The sequence below is a fragment of the Peromyscus californicus genome, unplaced genomic scaffold (assembly GCF_007827085.1).
Source record: "Peromyscus californicus insignis strain IS unplaced genomic scaffold, ASM782708v3 Scaffold_24__1_contigs__length_46423439, whole genome shotgun sequence".
NCBI classification, from domain to species: domain Eukaryota; kingdom Metazoa; phylum Chordata; class Mammalia; order Rodentia; family Cricetidae; genus Peromyscus; species Peromyscus californicus.
Genome location: NW_026294535.1, coordinates 37,751,395 through 37,769,437, shown reverse-complemented (window position 1 = coordinate 37,769,437; position 18,043 = coordinate 37,751,395). Strand labels below are relative to the sequence as shown.

Below are 18,043 nucleotides of genomic sequence, written 5' to 3'. Positions count from 1 at the left end.
TAAACCCCCAAACTGGGCAAAACCAATTTGCCACTAGATGGAGCTCTGGCTATTTGGGTAGGAAACAGGGAGTAAGGAGGACTGTGAAATGGCAGTCCCATGGAGGCCCTGGTGTTTGCGCTCCTTGGCTTTTAATTGTAGAAGGCATCTTTGTTCTTTGCCTGACCTGCCGAGTGACGTCACTCCCTTTCTTCCTGTGTGCTGGTTTTGACACAAGCCAGATGGCCACAGTGATCCGTAGGCGCCCAGGCCGCCTGGTACAGCGGTCGATGAAACAGAATAGGAAGACATTTTATGGTCAGCTGTGGGAGCGCAGCGAGGCCGGAGCTTTGCTAAGTAATTACATTTACCGCCCATACTTTGTTCCTCACGGGGAAGGGTCTCATGGAAAAAAAAAAAAAACACCCTACATTTTTATTTATGGCGTTGTGAGGTATAGACCTTTGATCTTTTATTAGCCAGTAGTCTGCTCCAAAGGCATGCACTCTTTTCCCTGCTCTGCAGTCACTCGTGAAAATGACATGTTTATTTATGTCTAACGGTTCTCTCAGGCTGTGCATTGTGGCTCTTACCTTCCCTCTCTCTCTCTTTCTCCCTCCACTTCGCCTCCAGTTAGGAACACAAAAATGTTTTAGTTTTGTGGAGAGTTTAGTTTGTGGAAGTCAGAGTTCAGGCATGTTAATACAAGCAGATTTCCGTCAGATATAGTCCAGAGCGATTTGGTCAAATATATTACTGTTTATTATGTGTTTGCTCTTCAAGGGGGTCATGAGAGTCCAGGAAAAGACTTTTATTTTGGGGTGGGGAATGGAGGTGGTCGTGATCAGGAAATGAGCGAGACATTAATTTTATTCCATCTTTGGACATGTGGCAGTTAAAGTTACTTAACATGGTAATTTTAAATAAAGCATCAGAAATGGATAAGCACCGAGCATCCTCCACTTTCAATTGAAGCTGTTGAAATATGTGAAATGTTTAGGAAACCCTATGAGCTGAACTTCTGTCGCAAGCTGAACAGCCTACAGTTTGGGGATTCTCCTACATGGTTCATTTCCAAAGACTTCAGTAAAATATTTTTTTACCCCTTTCAATGTTGGGTCATGAGGACCACTCACAGAATTTTAGTTAGAAAGTATAAATCAGAAAATGGAACACAAGTATGTGTTCCTTATGCTTCTATTCAAATTTAACGGTGTGTGGAGTGAAATCTCTCCATTGTCCTTAGGTTTTTGGGGTTTATTTTGTTTTGTCTTAAAGCGTGAGTTTCTGCATCTCACGAAGGCCTTGTGCATAAGGACAGACTACGGGTCTGCCATCACATGGGTGTTTCCTCACTCTGTTCAAGCTCTACTGGCTTGCGGCCTTGGATCTTTGGGCCCCAGGTTCCCCTCACAGGTGTACTGGGGATAAAACCTGCCTCCTCAGTGCACTGGAAGAATTAGTGATAACAGTGAGAGTCGGCTTGCTGTCTGAAAACATGGGCAGTGTACTAGCACTGTGCGTCTGCTTAGCTCTGTAAGCCCGAAACCGTCAGCTGTTGAGTGAACGTGCCTATTGTGTGTGATGTTTTAATTCGTTGTTTCTTGTTTTCTTTTCTTTTCTTTTTTTTTTTCTCCTCCTCAGCTTTTGGCCCTGGTCTTGCCTGTGGGTTTGTTGCTGAAGATAGATCCCAGTGATGTCTGCATTCAACCTGCTGCATTTGGTGACCAAGAGCCAGCCGGTGGCCCTGCGAGCCTGTGGGCTTCCCTCAGGTGGCTGCTTGTTCTCTTTGTAGTAGGACACTGGGCCGAGTGGGTATTTCTGCTCTAGGAATTGGTACACTATTTGGTGAAACTACCAGGCCTTACTAAATTCCATCCCTTTTATTTGGACCCTAATTTGAAGATGGAGAGAGTGGCCATGGCTCTAGGTCATCACTCTGCTCTGAATGACACTCATTTCCACAGTCCTTTCAATATTAGAAGCATTGTTTCCTTGCCCAGCATCTACTCGTCACTAGTAATTCATGGAGTCTTCTTGTCCTCTAGAGCACACTACACATCTGCAAACCATAGTGCACTAGAGAGCCTGGCAGTCTCACGGAGAAACTGCCCCAAGTCATACAAAGTAGAGCATTCATCTCGTTAAAGGGAATGCCATGTTTTTCACTGTGGCTGTTCCTTACCAAAAAAAAAAAAAAAAAAAAAAAAAAGCGGGCAACTTTAAGGTAATTGTGTTACTTATACTGTAGTTAAGAAGAAAAGATTTTCTGTTTAACAAGACCCAAATAAACAGAACTAATACAACATGTTTCAAACTGGTTCATAAATTAAAACCACTATACTTTTTAAAAATGTGATTTATTCAGCATTTAAACCAATGAAGCCTAGAAGTTCAAAATTTCACCATGTCTATATCATTCAAGTTAATATTTTAATTTTATCATGAAATTCACAATGGTCAAATGTTTTATGTCAGCGAATATGATTATCAATATTATTTATATTCCCATCACTGTATATATCTCTTAATATGTTGGGTAGAGGATTTAACTATGTCATTAAATATTTACTGAGTATTAAATGCATGCCGGTCACTGTATTAAGCAGCGAGGATGTGATGATAAACAAGGCTAAGCTGATTGGTTTTCCGCAAGGAGGGGATGGAAACAAAGTGGTATGAGGCCCTCTAACCATATGAAGATAAGGCTAGACGGGCATGCCTGTGCCTTGGGTAGAGTAGGAGACCAGAGCAGAATGACCCTAGCTGTTTTCTCTAGGGAAATACGTATTGGAAGGGAGGTAGGTCTCTGGAGTTTAAGAGACTCACACAAGGACATGGTGTTTGAGCTGAATCTCAGCCGTGAGCAGCAGTTAACCCCGGGACCATGAGTGTGGGGGGGGGGCTATTGCCACTCTATGATGTAGCTTGAGCAAAACATGAAGACAGACAAGAGCAATGTATGGCCAGGAGATACAGACTCTTTATGTGGGTATCTAGGAAAGGCAAGGGCAGGTGGGAGAGGTGAGGGAGGAAACCTGGGCACACTGTGAAGTGCTGCGAATGATGTGCTCTAGGGTGCCTAGGCCAGTTGGCATTGGCATTTTATAGAATCAGTTGGTAGAGTTCGGAGGAAGGCCAACGCTGTGTTTTCCTCCATTGCTGTGATAGAGGTTGATCTCAAGTACTGGTAAGGCATTCATAAGAACTAGATTTTATGTTATTTGTATATGACAACTCATGAGTAAATACAGCTTAATGCCCAGAAGCCCCCTCCCCGCCATCACCTTTGATATTATTCTCCCTGCCCCTCCATCTCCTACACTGACCTCACATCGTAGCGGAGGCTGCATGGGGTCCTCAAGGGCTGAGCGTCTTAACAATGGCAATCAGAAGAAACATGAAAGGATGGGGTAGACCGCAGGGCAATGCGGGCTGTGGAAGCGACAGGCTTCACCTATTTCATTATAAGTGGACGCGAGGGAGAACCTCATCCACTACAGTTGTTCCGCATGTGTTTTTCATTGTTATACATATGTTCAAAAATTGGACTGTGAGTGTGTAGCTAAAGTTTATGCCTAACTGTTTTCTCATTGTGAATACCGCTTTGGGTAAAAGCACTCCACATAGCTTCATAAGGCGGGTTTGCGGTCCACAATGGAGGCTGAGCATTTACAGAAATAACTTATAGATACTTTTTGTATTCCTCAAAAAGTAAGAGGCTAGTGAAGTGTTTCAGAATGAAATTGTTTAATGGAAATACAAAGAACTTTAACTTTTGATAGCAAAAGGATGCAGAGAGAAATTCAACAAAACTGAGGACCAAACCATGCTAGTCCAGAGCTCAGCAAACAGTTCTAGATTCAGATGCGTTGGGATCAGGAACTGGCCTTGACCCTTACTGTCTAGATGTCTTAGGGTCCTTATTTTCAAAATAAAGATAGTAATAGGTTTCACCCAAAATGGTTGCTGTGAAAATTAAATAAATTAGCATATAAAAAAAACTTAGGGCACTACCCGGCACAGAGTAAGCACCACAGATGTGGTCACTAGGTTCATTATAAAAATCCATACAATTATATCCATTTGGATTCATATTTTCCATAAAAATAGACCTTTAACAACATTTAAATATGTATAATTTTTTTAGCTAACTACTTTTACTTTAATAGGAACCACAAATATATGCTGTTTGAGAAATAGCCATCTCAACCTGTTGTTTTTTTTTGAACATTGATTTATTTATATGTATGCATGTGTGTGTGTGTGTGTGTGTGCCAGCCATCGTGCATCTGTGGAGGTCAGGGTGATGACTTGTGGTGGTGGTCTCTCCTTCTGCCATAGGGTTCCTGGGATTGAACTCGGGTTGTCAGGCTTGCATGCATGCGCTTGACCTATGGGGCCATCTTGCCAGCTCCTCTCTTTTATATTTAAACCTGATCTCTTTATTTTATGTATATATTGTCTGTACCAGAATCCAAGTTCTGTAAATACACGTTTCTTTTGTACTTACCACCCAGTATTGGCAAGAGCCCAGAGGAACCCTTTATCTTTTTTCCCTGGGGCTTATAGATACATTTTACCTGGTATGAATTGGTTAGAAAATTCCTTAATTCCCTGATTTTCTTTTTTTTTTTCTTTTTTCTTTTTGGTTTTTGAGACAAGCTTTCTCTGTGTAGCTTTGCGCCTTTCCTGGAACTCACTCTGTAGATCAGGCTGGCCTCAAACTCACAGCCTGCCTCTGCCTCCTGAGTGTTGGGATTACAGGTGTGTGCCACCACCGCCCGGCAAATTCCCTGATTTTCAAGGGCCATTCGTGTTTGCAGCATAATGAATTTATTATCCATTTATTTAATGGGATTTTACACTTAGAGATAGAAATGCAGAAGAAGCTGCTAGATTTAACAGCCACGATACAAACTGTTTGAACTTTCAAATATAAAAATATCGAGATGAGAACCCTAACCTTTATTACTTGGCACAAAGAGGGAAGGAGGGCAAAGTGGGAGAGCTAGGAAATTAAAATGAAAGTTTCATTGCTTGCTTTAAATCACTGTTCTCTGGCCCAAACTCATTACAACAGAAATCTCTGTAAATCAAAAAGATTTTGGTTCCTTACCCCCACTAATTTTGAATATTGAATAATAATTCAATATTGAATAACAGATTAATTTTGAATAATAATTCAATATTGAATTATACATTGATTTTTGAATAATAATTCAATGTGAAATAACTCTAGAACTACGAAAAAAGTAATTGAAACGGGGTCCTAAAGTTGATTGTAACTGAGTTGGTCTGCAGGACGGCTGCATCTCAGAAGTGATTTATCATTTTTTGGCTCTGGCTTGCCTTTCTTCTTATTTTTTTAATAAAGCATAATTTTAACTTAGAGCTTATTAAGTGCATCTGAGTTACGGTTCACTCATGTTTGTCATTAAAGGTAATTTTTCTCACTCAGAATTCCTTGGTAATTTCCTACAACAGTTTCCTGTATTATAAAGCAGAAACTCGGACCGTGGCTCTGTCCTTAGCTTGTGTGACCTTGAACACATCTATGAACCTCTCCAGATTTCATTCTCTTCTCCTCTAAAATGAAGAGATAAAATTAGATAATCTGTTCTGTGTTTGTTTGTTTCTTAGCTACAGCTTAAACTTTTGGCTTGAAGTAAATTCATCTTAAAACTCCCTATGAATTAATGCTCTAGACTTAAAGAAAAGTCTGCTGGGTGGTGCTTGTCATTAGAATTCCTGGTCACTAAATCAAGACAAAAGGATTATCCCAGGGGAGGGATCAGGCAGCAACATTTGATATGCAGGTTCAATACCAGAGAAGTTAGGTGATGTGGTAGTGTAGACCGGATATCATGGTAGGTTGTAGTCAACCATAGGTGCCTGTCTAGCTAGGCCTCATATAGTGATAGTCACACTTTAATACCACGCACACAGTAGGCAGTTGTGACTTTTACTTCCCTTTTGGATGTGTTTAACATGCCTCTACATGACTATTAGGTTGTTTATGAAGATGATGTATCATAACATTCTAATGAATACATTGGAACTCCCAAAGGCACATTCTGAAAATGGGGCTCGAAAGACATAGACTGTCTCTGTGTGAGTAGAACCCCTTGAATCAGGGGCTTGTGACTCCCATGACACACTGTCTGGAGTCTAGTAAGTCTTTCTTAAACGAATAATAAACTTCTGGAAAGTTTATATGTATATGAGGTCATAACTATAACAAAGAGTAAAAACTCATTTGAGATTAGTTTATGTGGGAAGATTAAAAGTAAAGGTTGTAGCCTATGTGCCTTCCAAATTCATTTTCAAAAAGCAATTTATTCTCATTTTATTGTATTTTTTTTACAGTATAGTCGATGTCTTAGGGTATAGATTGCAGTATTTTAAATTAAGTAACAAAAATGACAGAAACTACACACACACACACATGTGCACACACACACATGTGCACACACACACACACACACACACACACACACACTACCTAGAATTTCTTTGCCTTTTTCTCTAACATAATTTGAGTTTGCTCAAATATTAACTGTTTGAAGTGAATAAGGAGATCTTATGCATAGTATGAGATTTAAGAACTGGTTCATTGGATCACTTCTGAGGAGCAAATTAGTATGTTTGTGCTTTAGTTTATACATTTTAAGCAAAGTTTACCACCAATGTGCACAGCAGCCTCTCTGTAAGGAAAAGGCACTATTTTCAGTTGAAGCTGTCAGTAGTTCCTGGGTAGCAACTGATGTCATAGCTCCTTTAAAAACAACCGGCTTGCCTGCCGGGACAGGAACACTTTCTGCGTGAGTGTTGAAAACCCCTGTTGAAACATGGACCTCGATAGAGTCTTTGGTCGACTCTGTGACCCGTGTCTGTGGACACAGTGTTGCAGTTGTAAAGTTTTCTAGTGTCAGGTCTTCGGAAGCTCCTCAGGGAGCACTCCATGAGTAGCTCCAGAGCCTCCTCTCTGGCACTCATGAAACCGTTTCATGTTTGAAATGGATCGGGACACAGTAGCTCTTTTTTTCCATTGGTGTCACCAGTAAAGTGCTATCTAGTGCGTTCACCATTTTGTTGTTGTTGTTGTTGTTTTATTTTTTGAGACAGGGTTTCTCTGTGTAGCTTTGCGCCTTTCCTGGATCTCACTCTGTAGACCTGGCTGGCCTCGAACTCACAGAGATCTGCCTGGCTCTGCCTCCTGAGTGCTGGGATTAAAGGCGTGTGCCACCACCGCCTGGCTGTGTTCACCATTTTTACATATTCATCTTACCTAGCTTTTTTATTAATTAACATTTTTAAGAGAGTGTGTGTGTGTGTGTGTGTGGGTGTGTGTGTTTGAGTGTGTGTGTTTGAGTGTGCTTGTGTGTGTGGTGTGTATGAGTGTGTATGGTGTGTGTGTGTATGAGTGGTGTGTGTGTGTGTATGAGTGGTGTGTGTGTGTGTATGAGTGGTGTGTGTGTATGAGTGTGTGTGTTTGAGTGTGCTTGTGTGTGTGGTGTGTATGAGTGTGCTTGTGTGTGGTGTGTATGAGTGAGTGTGTATGGTGTGTGTGTGTGTATGAGTGGTGTGTGTGTATGAGTGTGTGTGTCTGTGTTTGTATGGTGCTTGTGTGTGTGTATGGTGTGTGTGTTGGAGTGTGCTTGTGTGTGTGTGTGGTGTGTATGAGTGTGTATGGTGTGTGTGTTTGTGTGCACACAAGCGATTGTGCAGTTCTATCGGCTTGATGCAGGGCCTCATCTATGCTATGTACCCCAACAGGCCAGGAGATTTTCATTTAATTTTTTAAAGAGAAAGAACTTTAAAAACAGACACAGATTTCAGTGTAGTTTACCAAAGCACTGAAGTCGGCTGACCGAACAGTCACCCCCTTTCCAGTAGATGGCACTGGCCTTACGTTCTTTCACAGCTTGAGGTGGAGCCAAGCCTTAAACACATAGGTGCATTGTAAAAATTGGAAGGAATGTAAGGCTATCCAGTTAAGAACATATGGATTTACAAAGCAGACTTGTCCCTGCCTTTACTGTGTTCTGACAGCATATGTAGAGTGAAAACCTCTTCCGTTTTCAATAGGATCTCGACTCCCTCTGCTTGGACGTTTCTTGGAAATGTCTTTCATATGCAGACTTTCTACAAACTAAAACAAGTTTTCATAAATTAACCTATCTTGTACCAAATAGCTGCTTTAGCAGTAATTTATAGCTTTATATGCAGCTAAGTTTTCTGCAGCAGACCACCCAAGAATTAAAGAAAATTATACATTTTGTTTTGCCATGTTGTGGACTTCTACAGAGTCTTGAAATGTTATTAGTTAACATGTTGAATGTGAAGCATTGATCAGTTTTTGCATGAATGAAATATTTTAGGAAACTAGAAAAAAATTATATTTTAAATCTTGATTAATGAGTATTCTGATATTGCTTTTGGAACAAAATGTCTTAGTAGCTTTATAAAAAAGCTTGAGTTAATACTGAAAAGTTGGTATATGGTATGAGTTTTAAAAATTATTTGTAGAGAATACATATTTCATCAAGGCTGGTTTGTCCCTGAATGGCATATCTATAAATATAAGGTATTGGACATATGACTTATTAAATATGGATTTTATTAATTTTTTGTTAAGTGGCAAATTAGTAATTATAAAATGCACAACACAGTAAAACAATTAAGACAGGCATGAACAAAATCTGAAATGTATCTCAGCTTTTTTGGGCAAATTAAGTATAACAGTGTCTGTACAGAATATAAAACATCACTAGCTCCAGCAATTCTACAGGGTTAGAAATTCAAGACACTATGAACTTGGAGATACTGCAGAGATACATTTCTGTATCCAAACATGCTCACAGTAGTATTATGAGAAAGATCAGAGAGGGGTTCACTGAACTGAGTAGCCTCTCACCCTCAACACATGAGCCCAGTGAAGGCTGAGCCAGGGGGCACTGTGTAATGTCACGTGCCAGTTAATACCCATCATTTCGGGTGAACTTTTATTATCAGTCTTTCCTAACTCAGAGTTTCAACTGAAACAATTTCAGATCAGATTTTCCTGAGTGCTTTTGCTAGATACATTTTAATTTTAAGTTATTTAAACTAGATTATTGAGATGCAATGATAAGTTCTATGGAGATAGTTTGTGCCTTTGCACTTGAAAGCAACTATTTATTGGAAAATTTAGTATTTGTTCCAAAGTCCTTAATTTTCCCCTTTATTTGTATTCAATATGTTCACAGTTGTATCAGTTATTTTAAAATATGTTACAAAAGTATACATCAGGTTTTTAAAGGATTAGTATGTTACATATTTGCACACTTAAACTTATTAACTTTTATGATAAATACTTCAGCACTGCTTATGATTATTATAGTCAGCTATGTGATTGCAGAGAATGATATATTATTTTAAATTAATAGGTTATTTGAATTTTAAGCAAGCCAAGAAAATCTACAATTGTAAATATTTCTACAGTTTTTATTTTGTAGGGTTTTATTTTGTTGTCAAAAATACATATTGTTTCAGAATGATTCATTCCATTTGATTAATTTTCAGTATCTCTTGTGTGATTTTTAGATAAATAAACCTCAAGGTTTAGAGCCTTTCACTATATTATTGGTATTGATGAAGAAACAAATTGTAAGTTATTCCTTACTGGTTTGTTTTATTACCAATTTGCCTTTGGGCCCCCAGAAGTTTCCTTTTGTACTTTTTATTCCATTTTTTCATCTGTAAACTGAGAATTATATAGCACTGTTATATTATTATTATTATTATTATTATTATTATTATTATTATTATTATTATTGCAATTAGAATTCTCAAGTGTTATATTAGCTGAGAATTTCCAAAACCTGGTTGTGTAAAACCTCAGTTCCTTGCTATCAAGGAGAAGAAAGCAGAGAAAAGAAACTGTGGGGAAAAACCCCAGACTAGTGTGGGAAGGTGATGGGCTGGCCAGGCAAAGCTTGTCCTATCGCAAAAAATTCTCGGACCCTGTAGAGTGCCAGATAGACTGAGACTTGACTGTGTAAGTGACAGTTCCATTCATTGTACAACTGTGTCTGTCACGCAATGGCCATTCGATACATGTCCGTGCACTGGGATGAATGTCAGCTCATCCAAACAGTGCTACGTTGTGAGTGACAAGATCTCTGTGCTTGCAGAAGGTACATTTTTTTTTAAAGATGTCCACTTAGGGTGCATGCTTTGTTAACTATAGGATGAAGAGAATTACATTACTGACACTTTTCTGAGTCTGCACAGACACTTCCTCCTGGTTTAACTAGGGAGTCAGGAGCAGGCTGAGAAGTACCCTGCAGCCTTCTGCACCACGTGACCGAATGGCTTCCCAGGACTGGATTTCACAGTACAGTAAAGGGTGTCAAAGGACCAGGTCGCTGTAATTAGTGGGGGGTGCTGGTGGGAGCAGAGGTGAGGATGTGCTGTGGGAACATGCCTTAGTATAGGTGGCGTAAAGCATAGGTTCAAGAGAGAATGCCGTGAATGGCCGAAGGCCACAATCTGAGGATCCTGGCTCATGTCAAGTAGGCATGTGACCACGTCAGGTAACTTCTTTGGGCATGAACTTCTCCTTGAGGGATTTTGTCTAGAAGTTTGTCATTTTCTAGTTTATAACATGAGGAATACTAGTTCTGTTATTTGCCCTGTAAACCAATCATCAGATGAAGCTAGATATTCCTGTATTTCATAAGTTTGAATGTGCAGCTTTTTCCACTTTTCTAATGAGGATGAAGCTGAAAATCCCCAGTGATGGGGCTGCAGATGACTCAGCTGTTAAGAGCACTGGCTGCTCTTGCAGAGGATGGGGGGTTGGATTCCCAGCACCACGTGGCAGCTCCCAGCCTTCTACAACTCCAGCTCCAGGGGATCTGATGCCCTTTTCTGGCCTCTGCTGGCACCACACACACATGGTACAGAAGCAAATATTCAGGCCAAACACCCATGTACATGAGATAAAAAGAAGTAAATCTTTAAAACAAACACTGTGGTAAGAATATGTCATAGTTTGCCAGTGTTTCTTCCCCTTTCTAGTGGACGCATAGATAATGTATCATATTTAAAAATATACATTAGTATAAGAAACGCTCTGAGATGGACTGCATCAAGATAACCGGTGGATTTTCCTAACCTGATTGGACTATGGAAACTTCTCTTTTTCACTCTCCAAGAGGAACAACATGTTAGCATTTTTTTTTCCCCTAAGTGTTTGATAAAATGCTTTCTGGGCCATCCTGGATCAAGTGATCTCATAGTCTTACATCCCAAGAATCATTAAATGTTAGACATTGTGAGAAGATTTGAATGCGGACCTCTAGAGAAGCAATAAAGGATTGAGCAGCTTCAAAGGAAAAAGTTTTACTCTATCATTGGCCATCATTTTTTTTATCATGTTTACTTATTAAACAAATGTTACTGTATATTTGAAACTAAGATCTAAAAAGTGTTGCACAGGCATCTAGAAGACTTTTTTTGGGGCGGGGGGGGGGAGAACAGCAGCCATTGAGATGGAGAGTTAAGTAAATACAGCATGCACATTTTAGATCTTTCTTGTGAACCCACACACTATTTTGTACAGGGAGTGTAAGGATGGCTAGTAAGTATGCAGGCATGCTCCCTTGAGTTTCTGTGCAAAACTTGAGTGTAAACTGTATGCCTTTCCTTGAGTTTGCTCTGTGAATAAGAAAATGTTTTCTTTTTCTCCAGAAAATCTTAGCTTCTTCTGGGATAATCAGTGAGCTCTCATTCGCCTAGTGGAAGTTGCAGACTTGGTTTTTTGTCATTGTGCTTAAATTTAAACTCAAATTTCTTATGTGCTATAAATTAATTTTGGAAACTGGAAGAAGTTGAGTCTTCAGATACTGTTTTCTTTCTAAGGAAGTATACTCAAGGTTGTATTTAAATGACATTCTGCGTGATAGTCTAAGAGAGGGCTCCTTTCAGTGGGCGGTTACCTTTTATCTCCTGAGCAGACTATGATCCACAAAGGGGAGCGGGAGGAAGGAGAGATGGGTAGAGAGGATATCGTGTGTGTGTGTGTGTGTGTGTGTGTGTGCGCGTGCGCACAACAAATCTTTTTGATTGCATGTGAAATGTAGAATTAAAATGAGCCTGTCTGGTTTTAATTTTTTTCTTTATGGGCTATGATGTTCAAGTGAAGACCCATGCTAAAAAAAAAAAAAAAAAATTAAAACCAGGGAACTCCAACTTTTTCAGAAGTTTCACATGCAATCAGATAGAATTGAAGTTAAGTGACTTTTTCTTCCTCTATTGTCACTTGATGATGGCAGTGGTTCAAACATTCTTTTTTTAGTCATATGCTTTGCAAGCAAGAAAATGCTTTCAGGATCAAGACATGCTTTAAATATTTCTCGAAACCCTGAACTTCGTGGTCCCCATGAACATGAACGCCCTTGCTCCCAAAAGTACTTGAAGTAAGTTTGGAGGAATTGATAGAGTATTTTCTGGTTATTTTGGGGGCATTTAACCAGTGCTGATGAAATGGTGGCTGTATTTGAGTTCAACAATGAAAAGTGTACAACCTACAAGTAAATCTAGATGTGCCAAAGGTGGTTTTTATCTCACAGTCATTCACCATTTTTAACCACGGTTGCATCAGGGTGGATGAAAGGATAAACTCCTCCGTTGTCTCTGCTCAAGAAGACCCCGCAGCTGCATGCATGAGGCTTTACTATTATGGCTAGACTCTTCAGTCATAGTAATTAGGTACCACACAGCTGATCCTGGTCTCTGACCGTACCCTTTCCTGTCAGCTTACAACGGGAAACACAAACCATCCTCACATTTCCCTCCTTAGTTTTAAAATGACTTCATTTCTCAGATCCCAAAGTTTTGCGCTTTTGAATAGGAATCTACACCTTTTCCTGTTTGCTGAAGTGGTGACATCATAAAATGAGCCGATCCAGCTATCCATCCCCCATTTGCATAGTTTTCAGCAGGATGGATGCTTACAGCCTTGGCTTACACACATTTAATCCTAACCCGTCTATCAGTCAGCTGCCTCGGTGGAGTTTTCTTCCCTATTTGGACCTTTGCTGGCACTCTGAGCTTGCACATTTGACTTCTGTGAATATTTGTGCTTCCCATTTTCCAGTGGCAGCTAGACAGGGTCAATCTTTATATATATATATATATATGTGTGTGTGTGTGTGTGTGTGTGTGTGTGTGTGTGTGTGTGTGTATGTGTGTGTATGTGTGTGTGTGTATGTGTGTGTGTGTGTGTGTGTGTATGTGTATGTGTATGTGTATATGTATATATGTATGTGTATATATGTATATATGTATATGTGTATATGTATATGTATATATACATGTATATGTATATGTATACATATATGTGTATATATATGTATATATACGTATATATATATGTATATATATATGTGAGATTTTCTAGTCGTTTTACATATCAGCCACGGATTTACCTGTCTTCCCTCCTCCCCCCCCAGCCTCCCCCCCCCAATCCACCCCCGATTCCCATCTCTTCCAAGGCAAGTTCTCCCCTGGGGAGTCAGCCCAGCCTGGTACATTCAGTTGAGGCAGGTCCAGTCCCCTCCTCCCTGCACCAACGCTGAGCAAAGTGTCTCAGCATAGGCCCTAGGTTCCAAAGAGCCAGCTCATGCACCAAGGACAGGTCCTGGTCTCACTGCCTGGGGACCCCTAAACAGTTCAAGCTAAACAACTGTCTCACTTATCCAGAGGGCCTAGTCCAGTTCTGACATGGTCAATCTTGATGAGAACAGTTTAAAGTGTACCTGTCCTGTGTGTTCACTCCCTTTGCACAGAGCTCTGCGCATGCCTTCCCTAAAGACTTCAGGCTGTGTTATGTAGGAATCAGGACCTTTCTTTACTATGTTCTAAATTTCTTAACGCTCATTTCAAGTCTTAACTCAGTGCAGATATTTAATAAGTGGTTGTAAAAAGTATGAGCCAGTAGTAAGCTTAGCAATGTGTGCCTTGCAGAATTTATACTTTTTCCAGAAATGCACATGCAATGGAAGATGTTGGAGCGTGATTGCCCCTTCTGTGTTTGCTCCTGTGGATCCTAGCTTTCAGAGGGAGCTGGCAGAGGTGAAGCTAACAGGGTCCATGGAGTGGGCAGGAAGACTGGCCTGAAATGTCTTCTGAGTTTGCCTGTGCATTCTGCCAGTGTGAACCTGGAGGCCAGTTTCGGCATTACAGTGCTGTGGCAGTAGCGGTAAAATACACGGCACTATTTAATTCAAGAAATTTTATATTTGTTTACGTTATGTTACAGGTCTTTAGAGCTTGGAGCACAGATGAAATTAAACTAAGTTTGATGTAAAAATTAAGGTCATTAAAAAAAAGTTTGAAGTAATAATTCTGTGCTTCCTTGACTTATGGATGTTTCTTCCGTCACCTACGGGATTGCCCGAAAGTGGGCGAGGTGACGGTGTTTCCCAGGGTAAACTCTTCGTTTAAAATGGCCAAAAGGTTTTATTCTCTATGCTCATCCAGCTTTCGTCACCAAACACGTCTCCTGAGCATCCTCTTAAACATGACTTGAGGTTGGGAACGGAGGTCTGAGTCAGCATAGTCTGCACACATGGTGTCTCTAGAGTTTGGCCAAGTGAATAACTTTCTTAGAGACATTTTGGGTGGCGCCCCCCGGGAGTCCCCCTAGGAGCAATCGGTAGTGTTAGAAGAGTTCATATTACGATCTGTACAGCGCAGTCGAGTTTCTTGATTACTTTGCCTGCGGGCATTGCTGTTCAGGCTTCCTGCTCGCATGACCTGTCTCTGTCTCTCATGGATGAGCCTCACATTGTCTTCTCCGCCTGCCCTGGCCGTCTCCTGCATGTGTTCGGAATGTTCTTGAGACATCAGCACTACCAGCTGCCTCTCCCTCCCCAGGGCTCTGCCTAAATATCGCTGGTGTGAGACAGCCCACCCCCACCCATTCCATGAAGATTGCTGTCCCCCACCAGCCCTGTAGTCCTGGCTCTTCGCCATGCTGGCTTTTTTTGTTCTTGCTTACATTCCACCTTCTAAAAGACCTCATAACAGGCGTCCTTGCCTTGGTTACGTTCTGGGTATCTCACCTCTGCCAGAAGGAGAGGTCCAAGACGGAAGGACGCGTTCTGTTTCTGGCTCTGTGGTGAGTACGCAGAGCCATGAATGACAGTATGCAGGTAGGTACTCAGAATAATGGCAGAAGCAGTCGGTGGGTAGAGTTCGGTTAACGTCCTACCGCACACTCTGTAGCTGACACAGCATTTTTGAATACTTAGAAAAGTAGGTGTCTTGGGTCATTGCTCTCAAGGAAAACCAGGCAGGCCTGGTTTGGTGGGAGCTGGAGACCGGAAGCCACATCCTCACACCCTAGGTTATGAACAGTATGGGGCGGGGGAGTTAGAACTGGGAATGCTTCTATAGATGGAGACTTTCCCCTCTGTGACTTGCAACTCTGTTCTCAAGGCCTTTATGAATTACCGGAGTTGTAAAAAAGAAAACCAACAAGCAAAATTGTCTGTGCTATGTATTTACATTTGATTCTAAAAGTGGTATAGATTATAGTTTTATAATCTTCGACTTAGAAAGTCTAACACTACTAAGCCTGGAATAAAATAGTTTTCCAACATGGCAGACTAATGTGGACTTGGAAATTAAAGTTCATAGTAAAAATGAACAAAGGCTTTAATTTTATGGCATCTGTAAATACAGCAGCAAGCTATTTCTACACGAACTTTACTGTTTTAACTTAATGAAACTAAATCAAAACAAGATACCTATCTCTTATTATTTTGGGAAAATGGGTAATATTTTCATGTTCCCCTGTAGTCCTAGAGCAGAAATTAAAATGCTGAGATCCTTAGGTTTGGTTTTATTTTGATTTTTCACACTGAAATATAAAGCATATGACTCAAGAGTGTTCTGAGCATTTAAGTAACAGATCTGATCTACTTCTCAACAGGACATTAAAGGGCCTTTCAGGGTTTGTAGGTGTGGTGAGAATCTTGTATGTACTGAAGGGATATATATAGGGAAAGCAGATGGGGCCAGTGGGCAGATGTTGTTACTTTTTATGCACTATCATGACTACTACTGTCCTTCACTTACTGTCTTAACTTATTAGCGAGTAATTTTTTTTAAGCTGAAAATTTCTGCACAATTTGAGAAGAAAGTTAGAGCGTAATTTTTTACTGGCAGAAATAGGCATGGGTTTACAGTCCCATAACTGTATGTTTGAGTTGATGTGACTCTTTAATAAGTTATGTTAAAACCAACTCTGTGAGCCTCAGTTTTTGTGTTTGTAAAATGGGCATGATTCCACCTTCTAGAATTGTGTGTCTAGAAATGTGCATGGTAGAGAGTAGAGCTGAATTTTTAGTTCTGTTTCCCCCCCCACTTCCTTTTTTTCTTTTCATTTTAAAAAGATCACTTGTTAGAAAAAGACTTTTCTGAGAGAATTATTATAGAAAATAATTACCAGTAGGATGCAGAAGTGCACAGAAACATCTAAGCTGCTCCCTTTTAAACTGGATTTTTAGCTTCAGTGTCCTCTGATTTTGCACCCGGCGCCTGCTAAGTCCCAGGTGTTGCCATCTTTGTAGCCACAGAGCTAATGCAACACCCAGCTCATCTAAGGGCACAGTTGGCAGCAGGCAGGATGCAGCAGACCAGAATGCAGCTCTTTTTTAGAAGTGGGGGATGGTGACAAAACCTTGGGACTGCAGGTGTGTCCTACCTCCAACTCTCAGAGAACTCTTGTGTCTGTGTAGAGAAGAGCTTCCTATTGGGGTTTCAACACAATTCTTCCCTTCAGTAACAACATGGAAGATGCCTTGGTATAAATAAAAAAAAGACACTGGGCATATTCCAGCATTTAAATACCTTCGGATTGGGTTCAAGGTAGATCTGACCCACATAAAAATGACACTGTAGAGAATGGGCTATGATTAGATACAAAGGGGGTAATATTATTCCCTCAGATGCACCGTGTTGTACGTGTATATATACTGACTTGTGCCTTCAAAGTAATGCTATTAAATGTTTAAAGAAAGGGATACCTCCCTCTGTTGCATACTTCTAAGCTAATTCAGAAGTCATTGAACAGATGTCGTATAACACTAATGTTAAATTACCCTGTGTAATAAGAAAATTACAGTCCCTAAGTGAAGATAGTAAAGGGGAGCCACCCAATGAATTACTCTCCAATTTCAAAATGAAATGATGTCTGTAGAATTAACAGTGGCACCATGTGACTTTGGAAAAGTCAGTCTGGTAGGGGGCAGAGGATGCAGGGACAGAAATGAAGCTTTTTTTCTGTACCTGCCAAATTTTGGTTATATTAGAAGAATTAATACATTAGTACAGCTTTCAGTTGTCCAAGAAGTATATTATTATTATTGCACTGGGTGGTGAGACTTTTATTAAAATCTGACTGACTTCCCATTGAGTTGTTTAGTACAAAAATCACAACTGGTTTTTTTTTGGGTGTGTGTGTGTGTATCTTCCTTTTGCTTTTAGATATCCTTTAAACACCTAATTACTTGGAGAACACAGTATGGCCAGAGAATAAAAATATCTGAAGTTTGACCTCCTTAAATAATCACCAACATTTTCTCAGAGAATAAACCTCACTTACAGTTAGGGAACAACATTTACATTTAAGGTTGAAAAGCCAGGATGTAGGAAAATTTTGCTAATTTGGAAGATGACCTTTAAGTGCACCAAAACCAAATAATCTGTAGGCTGTGACACAGGGCAAATTCCTCCAAAATTTGTGTGAATACTGCTTTCGTGGTTCTTGAAAGGCAAACAAAGGAAGCTGCAAGGAAAGCTTTTCCCCCTTCCAAATAAGATGGGGGCCGACAAAGAGTCCAGCGGGTCCCTTTCAAAGTTCACCATTAAAATGGGGTCTCTGTAGCACAGCTAATGAGATGGCTCATAGCGGAAAACAATCTGTTTTTAAGAATGTTTAGATCAAAAGTAATTTCTAATCTATGAAATAAGGTCTCTTCAATACCCTTCATTCACCAGTGAAGCT

The 18,043-nt window shown here is 40.3% G+C and overlaps 1 protein-coding gene across 1 annotated transcript in view; it reads left to right on the top strand.

Moving 5' to 3' along the window:
* Window positions 1–18,043, top strand: part of Msrb3 (methionine sulfoxide reductase B3) — a 125,178-nt gene that overhangs the window by 26,261 nt on the left and 80,874 nt on the right. Inside the window, exon 2 of the mRNA XM_052753467.1 lies at window positions 1,624–1,751. Within this exon, the coding sequence (XP_052609427.1) occupies window positions 1,676–1,751 (76 nt within the window). The 5' untranslated portion in view covers window positions 1,624–1,675. The remainder of the gene's footprint in view (window positions 1–1,623; window positions 1,752–18,043) is intronic.